The sequence below is a fragment of the Neolamprologus brichardi genome, chromosome 3 (genome assembly GCF_056152115.1).
Source record: "Neolamprologus brichardi isolate AB-2024 chromosome 3, ASM5615211v1, whole genome shotgun sequence".
NCBI classification, from domain to species: Eukaryota; Metazoa; Chordata; class Actinopteri; order Cichliformes; family Cichlidae; genus Neolamprologus; species Neolamprologus brichardi.
Window position 1 is genome coordinate 22,034,094 of NC_142106.1, and position 12,264 is coordinate 22,046,357.

At 37.7% G+C, this 12,264-nt stretch overlaps 1 protein-coding gene across 1 annotated transcript; it reads right to left on the reverse strand.

The window, feature by feature from the left end:
• Nucleotides 1-537: 537 nt before the first annotated feature.
• On the reverse strand, nt 538-8,020 carry LOC148103909 (uncharacterized). Its single transcript, XM_087838235.1, has 6 exons — nt 7,943-8,020; nt 7,432-7,636; nt 7,190-7,316; nt 1,371-1,426; nt 904-1,263; nt 538-731 (listed from the first exon to the last, which is right to left on the reverse strand). The coding sequence occupies exons 1-6, from the start codon at nt 8,018-8,020 to the stop codon at nt 538-540; spliced, it is 1,020 nt and encodes a 339-aa protein (XP_087694361.1).
• Nucleotides 8,021-12,264: the final 4,244 nt, after the last annotated feature.

The following is a 12,264-nucleotide window of genomic DNA, read 5'->3' on the forward strand; positions in this document are numbered from 1 at the left end:
ATGATTACAGTAAAGTGAACACAGTGCACATTTCATCATCTTTCTGATGAGTGACAATATGATAATGTGTCTTAAACAAACAAACAAACAAACAAAAAACAGAGGATAAAAAACTTCCATTTGATGTCCATTATCATGACACTTATTCTCTAGCCAGCATGTGTCCTAATGCACTCTCTGTTAAATAACAACTAAAATGCAGTTTTATCAGCTTGAACCTACATGAGTACATCCATCAGGATGTTAAACAGATTTCATTGAAACATTGCAGTTTTTTATACTTATACTAGTCTTACCTTTATGATGTTCAACTCTGGGAAAAGGAATGTCTCACCATTGACAGTTTAATATCACTTGTGCAAAATACAACTTTGAAGGTTTGTATACTGAAATACATCAGAGCTTGTATCTCATGGTCATGACATTTTAAATGTCATTTAAAAAAGAAGACTGACTTGGAAATTTTTTGATTTATGGCCCTACATGTAACACTTGCAAAGAGCACTTAAAGTAAAACACTCATACTGTTTCTACTGATCATACGGAAACTGACTGACATGCATCACTGAGCTTTGAGTAAAAATTCTGTTTTCTATGCAGAGAGTAAATGAAAGAAAAGCAGCAGAAAAGTAGCACAACTGCTGACAGTCCACCGTAGACACCTGTGAATTGTTGAATTTCTGTGTTTGATGTCTCCGGTTTTATCTCACATTCAGGATAATCCGGCGCTGCTGCAGAGAGACCAAACAAATTTGATTCATTTATGGGGGTTTTTTGTTTGTTTTTTTAAATAACAAATATTAGAATTCATTTCACAAAAAAATTGTAAAGCACAAACAGAGCATTTCTATTTATGCAAAGTACTGCTAAACATGAAATAAATGTTTTACTGCATAATCTCACCAGTGACGTTTAGTCGACATCTTCCAACACCGAAGCCGTAATCAGTGTTCACCTCACACAGGTACAGACCCGAGTCATCAGTCCTGAGTCTGGACAGTTGAAGTCTGATTCGTCCTTCTCTGAGGGCGTCTTTGTCACTCTGGACTCGTCTTGAAAACTTTTTATCCTGAGACTCTGAAACCTCAACACCTTCATGAACGTGATACAGGACTGAGACTTTATCCTCAGTTATCAGGTTACAGAGGATGAAGACGTAAGTCCAGGATCTTTCTGGTTTGGTGGTGAACGTCCACTCCAGTGTGATGTTGTGGTTCTCCTCTGCCTGATAGCAGGTCTGTGTCACATTGACTACAAATGATCCTGTTGAGGAGACAGAGAGGGAAAGAGAGGAGCAGACACACTGAGAACTGGAACAAATCTGTTGTTGAGCTTTATTTGGAGTTCATAAAGTGAAGCTGTAAACTAACCAGAGACACATGAGGTGAGGATGACGAGCAGCAGGATCCTGCAGATCATCTTCTCCCTGTGAGAGGGGACAGAGGTGAAGAGTCATCAACACACGAGGTCAAAGGTCAGTCAGTACAGGTAGAAGGAGGAAAATCTACAGTCTGACTTCATTCACTCATTACAACATCTGATCCTGTTCATGATCCTGATTATTACACTGACTGACCAAAACTACATGAACTACAAACACAGCAATGGAAGCAAAAAGAAGAAAAACCTGCACTTTAATTTATTCTGACAATATTTGACATTTTAAAGTTTTCAGGGCTGACAAAATGTTTTTCACATTAAGATACAAAAGGGGAATTGAACGCAAGTTAACATATAAATAGCTTTTCTATAAGTAATTACTACACAACAGTATACTATATTGATTACTAGCTTACAGCACAATTAGCCACCAACCATTGTTTAAAAAAAGCAGCAGTTAATGTAGAACAAATGTTTTTTGGATATTAGTTATTTTATAAGCAGTTTTTTGTCCCATTTTCTAGACTCTTTGTATTAATTAGTCAAACCTTACCAGTTAATCAGAATTTTGTTAACTGTTATTTGGCATGGATAGCTTGTGTCAAGCAGCCACATACTTTTCTTGTTAGGTGGATGAGGATATTATAAAGTTAACTGGCTCTGCCCTTTACCTTGCTATGTTTGTTTTTACTAATTACTTATGTTTTAGTTAAGCATAAGGTCGGACCTGTTAGATAAGACCATCTTATGATAACAGAGATGCATATTTCATATTTTAATGTACTCTTCTTAGCAGGTTCACAACATCCACCTGAAATTTGAATAGAATAAGAATAATTTTCACACAGTGACGATATTTTATCTTTAAAGTTTACATTTGCAGCATGTTCTAACACTGTGAAACTGATGCTTTTTAGCAAACTTTTAGCCATTTCCAGAATTTGTACCCAGACAAACTTTCTGAATTTATTAAAAATATTTTTCAAAATTAATTTTTGGTTGCTCAAATCTTCTAAATCACTGTAGGATCATTGGCTATGGCAGTGTTTGTAATATTTGACTTTTTTTTTTTGACACACACTGACTCCTGCAGCTTTCTGCAGTTTTTGTTCTGGGAGTTTGAAGTCTGTCTCTGTGTGTCTATATTAATTGTGCTGCTCTTTTAGTGGCTGTTGTTTATCCTGTTGGAAAACCTCCAACAGTGAAAAAAAATTGAAATAATATATTTCTTGGCTAGCCTACAACCTGGTAAGGTTTGCCAAGCTCCAAAAATCCCACGCCTCTCAATCCTCTTTTTTTTAATCTTCCCTTGTCCTTCCTACACTTGGAAATTGAATTTAAAGTTTTTCAAAGTCCGACTGCCTGATTGTGTATGTTTTTGTATTCAAATCAAAATGTTGATAAATTAACCTTTCATACCTCACTGCTTGAGAAAATGATTGTCTAACCATGTAAAATGTCAACTATAAAATAATTGCCAGAAATTACTGGTTCAAGATTTTAATGAACCATAGTGGAAAAAACAAACAAACTAACAAAAAAACCATTAAAGAAAAAATAGAAATTGTAATTTTCATTTTTGGCTTTTAATTTGTATCATATTTGCTGCATCTGACATTTTTTTAATTGCTTAAAAATATATTGTGCAAACATTTAGATTTCTCAGGGGGAAAAAATACACAGATGATGTAGAACTCACAAAACACTGTATGTTTCAAATATGACAAACTGGCATTGCATGCATTCAGGTTCATGTTGTATGGATAATTGATACAAATAAACATAAAAACAGACCAGAAGGAGAAAAAAATACATTAAAAAATATAATACATACAGCAGTGTTCTCCTCTTCTTTCATTTGCGATCTGTTTATTATCTGTTTAGGTTACTCTGACTCCTGCTTTTATATTGCCTCACAGTAGGCGGAGTGATCTGCTTCCGGTTTGCTGATCAGCCAATCATACCCTCACTACTTGTTCCAACTTGACTTCATTTCTCTTTAAACTTTCACTTTTGGCTACAGCTCACAGGTTATGTGGTCTTTGCCAAAAGAAGAAAGAAAAAAAAGTTCAGCAGGAAAAACCTGAATTAGCTCTGGGCTGTAGGCCCAGATAGGATAACATGGGAAAAAAGCAGACTTTTCATCTGATCATCATTATAGTTTGAATTAAGTCAGCTGTCAACATTCAAGAAGTGATAAAATCTGACATTATGATGACAGAAATGTTATAATAAAACAGATTTATTTCCCTGATTATACCTGCTTGATCTGCAGTTAACAAGGTGACCAGAATGAGGTTTAAAAGTCACTGATTTCTAGCTAAGATGATCATGTGGTAGATGACATCACTGCATCCCATGTATAATCTAAATCTTCTATATACATGCGCTGATATTTCAATGTCGAGTTTTACCACATTTAGTTTATTGACATAACATTTACTAAAAGAGAGAGCCATACCTTATAGTACAGCACTGTGCAAAAGTCTTGAGCCACTCCTCATTCCTTTACATTTCGCCATAAGAAATATTAAATGTAAAATAGGTACAGAAGTTTATTGAAACACAAATAATGTCTTTTAGTTGTTCAGGAATAGTTCTCCAGCCTTCTTAAAGAATATTCTGAAGTTTTCTTTTGGATGTTTGTGGGCTTTTGTTCTATTCTTTGTCGACCTGCTTGCCACAAGCACTATGTGTCCTTCATCGTGTTTCATATGATTTAGTCTAATAGTCACTTCAGGTGAGGTCAGTGGTCATCTGTGAACTTTTCTTCGAACAGGCTGCAGCAAACTGGATGTTAATAAACCCAAATGTAGGGTTAGAGGAAAACTCTGTTAACACAAGGCTTTATTTTGGCTGATGTCAGTCAGTGAAGACTACCAAAAGGCCAACAAACCACGCACCCAGGAAATTAACAAATTAAGAAATCTTCGGAAGTAATAACAAGGAACACACACAGTAGGGTCAACAGATGCTATGACAGAGTAAGGGAATGACAGGACTATTTTTACACATAACAGTAATCAAGGAAGTGAAAACTGGAGGGCAATGAGACACAGATGTAGACAATCAAGAGAAAGAGACAAAAGGACAAAATTATAACAGCTATTGTAACAACTATTGTTACAATTACTATAGAACTACCTTATCACAAGAACTGAATACACAGACAACATAAAATATAGAGAACCTAGACAATAAATAAAAGTAATTATTATAGGCAGTTTTAAAGGAATTCAAGCCCAAACCCTTGGATAATGACACACGCGGTTTTTAAGTGGCAACTACACTCCGGACTATGTAAACAACTTTCAGCAACCAACAATTCATTTTAAACTAAATAACCTTGAATTTAACAACGAAAGAAAGTAGTTTTTAACTGATACAAAGTTATATGTTATCGCTTAAATTTTATAATTTAGACATTTAGCCTGCCTGTAAATAAAGTGGAATGTAGCCTTAACAGAATTAAATTTATTGTTTACTATCTGAACATTTTTATTGTCAAGAACCACATTTTAGTTTCATTATGGAAACTGAAACATGAAAATGGAGCTCAGATGTCACTGTTGTGCAATTTTTGATTATTGACATGTTCTCTTCAGTATCTCTAACATCTCTTTAACAACAGTCTCTGGCTTGAGGCTTGGGTTGGGCCAGGATACTTGACTGACAGGTAAATATAATGATTATCTTAGCTTGGAGGAATTAGTATGAGACAAACCTCTGAATAATCTCTATGGTTACATAAACAAACCAAAACACAAGTGCACAACACACCACAAAAACACAGATGCAATTATCTTGAAAATACATTTCACTACAAATAACTTAACGGCTTTTAATCTCCATGGTTACATAAACAAACCAAAACACAAGTGCTCATCACATCACAAAAACACAGATACAATTATCTTGAAAATACATTTCATTACAAACAAAGCTCAAAATGTGAAATTGTTTATTTAACCCTCTGATGCATGAATTATAAAAGCCTTGGTCAAGATTGTTTCTTAAGTGTTTTTATTCTTCTCAGGACATGAAAAAAAAGTTGAACTCCCTTTTTCCAAAAATATGTTTTTTTTTATAAAGTTATAGCCCTTATAGACTCCAATCCAGTGGACTACACGCACCCGAGCACTCAACATGAAATACTGGGAACTTACTGTAAAAAATTAATTATCTTGTGTTCTATTGTAAATATACAAACACTTGTTTGCTTGTATGCTTTGAAAAACATCTCAGCAATTTTTTGGAACTTTCAACTCATATAGCCCCAATGTTTAGGCGTAAATAACAAAACCATCTTCAGGGGATTGGCCAGCACAGGATAAGACCAGGTGGATGACAGAACTGTCGAGCCAACGTGTGACAGTGATGTTTGCATTATTGCTGACAAGAGAACAAGCTCCTCTGCCAAGTTCTTTCAGTTGTTTTCACTCTTGAGTTTGTGATCTGCTCCCTTCAGCCTGTTTGCTCCTCATGTACCTGTGCCATAGATCCATAGCTCGACTGGCCATTGGGCGTACCGGGCATTAGCCCGGTGGGCCGATGGTGATGTTTTGTTTTTATGGGCCGATGATTTAATTTTTTTTGGTAACGGTATAAACAATGAAAGGTGGTGGATTGGTCAGATGCTGGCCGGTGTGTAAAAATAACTCAGTTGTTTGGTGGTGGCTATGGCGGAGCTTCCACAGATTCAATAAAATTAACAAATGGTGGAGGACAGCAGGTGGATGAGAGAAGGGGGAGGCAGGAGAAGGAGAGACCCGAGGCGGCCGCCGGTCCGAGTGTCAGGTGAACTGAACTTCAGGTAAGAAGTTATGGCCTGCAGTCTATCTGGGTCAGATATAAACCAAGTTTAGGTGGAGTTTATTTTCGTTGTGCTGACTTTTTACAATCAGTTACAATAACTCGTACTGCATACTAGCATGACAGTTCTAAGTAAGTTAGAACTGAAGAAGCTTCTCGGATGAGAGGTGAAACGTCTTCAAGCAACTTAAAGAAGTTCAGACGCTTTTCTTTGCAAGCTCCTTTTACTACGATGACCTGGATGACTGAGAACCTTCACAGGCATATAGAAATCATACATATACCAACAAGACAGTGTACATCACTTTCACAACACCGTCTGTTTTCATTCAAAGGCTTTATGGCTTTTCTTATAATACCTGGGGGGCCGGTCTCTAGTCAAAGTGCCCGGGCCGATTTTTTGTCCCAGTCCAGCCCTGCATAGATCCCTTGGTCTTTCAAGGCCTCGATGAGTGGAATGCTGCAGAAGAAGCTATCAAAAAACACCTTGTGATTTTTGTGTTTTATGTCATCACAAAGATGCATCACAACATCTCAAGCCATTCCCAATTCACTGATGCGACCACTACTTGCAGAGCCTTGGTAGACTTCAAATCTATTCATATAGCCTGAGGTTCCTGCTCTCACCCATACCTTCACTCCCCAGGGTTTGGGCTTTTTTGGGATGTATTGCTTGATGGACAGTAGGCCTTTGAAAGGAATTATCTGCTCATCTACTGACTGAAATTCATCAGGGTCTGCTGCTGCCTTGAATGTCTCCTGAAGAGCACATAAGATTGAAGAGCCTGTCTGTGTTTGCTGGCTGGTAAGTCAAGTTATCTACAAAGTGCAGGTATCTTAGGATTTGCTCATATCTGTTTACAGACATGGCATTTGCAACTATTCCAAGACGAAGACCGTCCTCACTAGACCAGTACATTCGTGCCCTAGGATACCGAATGTACCCCATGATCAGGTTGATCCCTAAAAAACCTGAATCTCTTCTCCTGTTACTGACAGTTCTTTCCCTTTTTGTAGGGCATACAAGTTGGTGTTGTATGTTATATTATCAATTAGATCTACTGGAAACAGATGTCTGAAGAAATCTATGGGATCCTTCACCTCCACATTCAATTTCCACTCTCCTAGATAGGAGGCACGTCTCCATCAAAGTCATTGTTTTTGACTTTCCAAACATTTTTGCGGGCTTGAGTATGGTCAGGTGCCATGTGCTCATCACAGCTCCCTGATCATGCTGACCTTCCTCTTCATCCTGGCCCTCATCATTCTCACTTTCTGTACCCTGACTGTCTGTGTCTACATCATAAGTAGCTCCTATGTCTCTGTTCTTCTCTGGCAGCCACTCATCATCACTGCACTCATCAATGAAATCATCATCAATGGAGCTGGGTGGAATTTCCTGGACTATTCTGTACGCTGCCTTATTCTTTGCTGCATTTGAAGTCTACAAAATATGATAAAATAATTATTATAGTAACTCAAACTATAGCTGATCTGCACAGAAATATATATTTTAAATGAGTAGCTTATAAATGTAACAATTATAAGCTTACTTATAACCAAACAGTCCCAAGAAACAGTGAAGCAGTTTATGACTTATGTTAAAAAAATATAGTGGGTAATGCATGTCCACTTCAATGGACACATGGTTAATCGTAGTTTTCTACATATTAGACATAACAATTTCTTATTCCAAACAGATAATATCCTTCCCTAGATGTTACTGCATATCGTCATATTTTTTTTTTACCTGTTGGGATCTTCTAGCATAGAAGGATTGACAGGATATGCAAGCAGTGGTCGGCAGGGGTGGCAGTTTGTCTGCCATCTTTGATTCAGAGGAAATTTACTTGCAGTTGCACTAACTGAACACTGAATTGAACTCAATGGAGTATGGCAGCAGAGAGCTCTAAAGGCTAATATGTAGTTCCACCATAGAAACCAGTGCATTAAAGAGATATGTGCGTTTTAGTACAGGGGTCGGCAACCTGCGGCTCTGGAGCCGCATGCGGCTCTTTTGTCCTTATACTGCGGCTCCGGGTGGTTTGGGAAAATAAATTAGAAGTATTTAGCTTTAGTGTATTTTATTTGTGTTTAGTTCCTTTTTTAACTTGTAGTTCTAAATTGGAAGATTATTGTGATTTTGAAATATAAAAATAAAATTATATCTTATTATTTTTTCATTGCTCAAAATAAGCGTCACACTCGCGGAAGCCGGTGTACCCGCTGAAACGCCGTGCATTTATTGAGACTTTCAACCCCAGGTAGGCCAGTTATGGATCTTCGGATCCACATTATGTCGGCAGCTGTTCTCCTCCGTGAACTATGTTAAAAACAAAACCGCTCACGCCCCACAGATGACAGCTTACAGTGCTGCATAAAGATGAAAGCCCCGATTTGCAGACGCTGTGCGCAGAGGTTCAGGAGCAGAAGTCTTATTGTAAAAATATCACGACAGACCCGACGATGTTTCCATGAACATGCTTTTCAGCATCTCTTTATTGACCACTTTTTACACACGGTTGCTGTACGCATACAGCCAGCTGTAGCTTTTCAGCTCACACCCCGACAACACAACAACAGAGAGAGCACAGACTTTAAGGCGACAAGGCGTGATTGCGGGCGCCGCTCAGGTGCGTCCGACTCCCCTGCAGCGGCGCTGCAAACCACGCCCCGCGTAGTAAAAATTTTTCATTTATGTATCTATTTAATTTAATGTTATAAGATCATTAGGCCTTTTATATTAGAAATGTGTTTGAATGTTTTAACTCCAAGAAATTTACTTCATTTTCCTACAACAGCTACTGACCAACTCCAGTCTCAGAGTGCAGAAAGTTGGGGAAGGGATAAACAAAGTAACTCACAATACAAAATGTTAAAAGCATTTTTCTTTGTTAAATAATTTTAATAGCTCTCCTTTGAGAAATATTTTGTAATTGTTAACTTTTATTAAGTTATTAACCTGCAAACATTATCATCAATGTGAAAATTCTTCTGTTCAGGAAACAAAATCTTTTTGAAATTATATTTCAAGTATTTCTAAACTGTCCCATTCAGACATTTGTGGTCACACCAGCTTGTAATGTAGAATAAAAATAGAACAAGCTTTATTTTATCAATTCTTCTCAGTCTATCAGTCTATAGAGTCTTTTTTTTCGGTCTAAGGGACACAAAGCTTTCTGTTTACCTGCTGGAGTTTAGATTGAGTAATTTAAGAAAGCAGCATCTTTTAGAGACCTTGTACTTGAATGTGCACACACAACAAGTCAGTAGTTAAACATGGTTAGATTATTTAAATATCAAATGATAATCAGACGAACAGACTAAGGGGTGTCTCTGTTCCTGAAGTTTTACATCAATGTTTAAATGATTTATAAACATTAAAGTCCTTCACGGTTAATTTGTTAATTTTTGAATCACATAGCTGGGATTTAAAACATTTTATTTAGCTTTTTTAAAAGCAAGCTCACTCTGCTTTTAGAAAAGGATTAACTGTGATTAGAACTGTGGTTAAAGCTCTGAGGAGCAGCTAAAATCTTTCCTTCTTCAACATGTCCCCTTTGAGTTAAATGTAAACATCTAACACCTTTGAATCTGTGGAGTAAACATGCCCTGAGAAATATGCCATTGTGTTGTGCTGCTTGTGTTTAAGATGGACACACCCTGTGCACAGGCACGTTACCAGGATGTCCATAAATGGTCAAAAAGAAGCCTTCAACTTGTTTGTGATGTCTGTGTGTAAAATGTGCTCATTAATGCACCAGTGCCACAATTTGTTTTCCAATATGAGTCATCTCACCCCACATTAGCTCATCGTGGTATGAAAGCCACACACCTACTGTCACGGACCCGGTTCCGGGGACTCGGGGTCCGTGAACGGTGTGAACCTTTATTATTATTATTATTGTTATTATTATTGGGTGTATGTTTGCTGCACTGTGCTCTTGTGTTCCATGCTGGTGTGTGTACGTGTGTGTCTGCGGGTGTGGCTGGAGGATGAAGGACAGCCACCTGCAGGCCTGATGGGTGTGGCCCTGCCAGCTGCTGGTCACGCCTAGGTGTATGCCTGCTGGAGTGGTGCCTTAACGGCTGCGTCTGTTGGTTTTTCCTCAGGAGAGCGGAACACGGGACTGCAGGACGCACGGGGTGTGTGTGGGCACAGGAGCAGAGAGCACGGAATATCAGCACTTGGGAGAAGGCACGACACAGGAGTTGAGGGAGCACTCGGGAGACTTATTGTGTGGTGTATATTTACCCCCACTGTAAATAAATGCACTGTTCATTGCACTAAGTCCAGCGTTTGGGTCCTTTCTCCAACATTCCCCACGGCTTGCCCTGGCAAACCGTGACACCTACAAAACACATATAATCCATATAATCTAGAAACAGGCTTGAGTGAAGGCCTGAATGTATCCGGCTTATTGTTGCATCTGAGTTTGCTCAGTAACAGGTGACAGAAGATGGGCCAAAGAGGAGGACAAGTCCATGGGAAATGTCAGAGCCTGGATCCATCGCCATATTTGGAGAAGATGCTAGAGAGGGGAACTTCAGTGTCTACATTTATCTCTTAAGATTGCTCATTGTCTATAAAACATGCAAATGATGTTCTTAAAATACAATTTATATTCTTGTACAACACGAGAAGGGGCGTTAACCAACCCTGACGTTATAAAAGCAATCTGAAGTGTATTTTTGGGCGGAGATCTACATCTGATGTTTTGCAGTGTGCATCTTCCCACGCACGTTCAATAAACTCATCTGTTTGATTGCATCCTCCTGGGCCTCTGGTATTTTGTTTTGGTTCTCAACATCACGAATCGGGACAGCAGCATGCTCAGAAACCAGTATGACAGGCCTTTCTGAGTTGTTTATTTAAGATAATCATCTGTGTGATCAACATTTCTACACTTCACTGTTTGTGTGGATGAAAAGGACATTTGTTTGATCGTGACAATTTTTGTTCCGTATTTACTGCTGTGAGGGCTTAACATGTGACTTAACATTGATCTGCCTTTTTCTCAGATTAGTTACAGACTGTGGAAGTGGAAGGTGACTGGTCTTTCACTATTTGGTCCTGACAAATAAAACCTAATACAAAAAAAGGCTCTTAAACAGGACTTAAAAGTCACCGTTAACCATATTTATAGAAATAATTCCAAAGTTTTTACATTTAAATTTAAAGATTAAATCTAAAAAAGGTGCTTTGTGGAGCTAAATATTATATTAAGCTAGTGTGCAAATTTACACATAGTAGTTTATTTCTTTTTTAACCGTTTATGTTGGAATGAGAGGACACTGAACGCACTGTTGCATTCTGACCTACAGAGTTGTATTAAGGTGGTTAACATGCCAGACTTTCCCAATTAGCCACTGACGAAAACTGGGAAACTGTTTAATTATACATCATAACTGAAAATCTTTATATCCTCTTGGTAATTAAAGGGTTTTTTTTTTCAATTTTTTATGCAATTTTAAATGGCTGTTTAACAGTATCTACAGTATATGAGAGACGTGTGCCTCTGATGCCTAAGCCTTGTGCCAGGAAAACTTGGATTTAAATGTGACAAATATAGGTTCACAACCTGTCTTTACAACACATCTGACACTATGGAAAAGAAAACATGTTTTATTTCCAGGGAAGTTGATAAATTAGAGTCGACATATACCATAGATACACTTTCAGGTAAAAAACATAATAATATGATAAACAATAATAATATCAATTGTAATTAAAAAAACAGCAGGTATGCAATGGCCAGAGGAACAACCAGTGGCATTTTGGGTGCCAGCGATTGTTTATTTACTTGTCAATAATATATATATAGATTTAAAAAAAAAAAAAAAAAGCTGTACTGTTTATAAATTTTTTTTAAATTTTAATGAAAAGAAAACAGAAGTGTTGGTGTTTGGACCCAGTGGTCCCTGTGAGTCCTCCTCTGTTGTTTTAGGATCCCTGGAAGTCTATTTTAAACCTGTTGTTACTGACCTTGGTTTTAAGTTGGACAGTGATTTTAAATTGGACAACCAAATCAGAGCAGTGGTGAAGTCCAGTTTTTATCATTTAAGGCGACT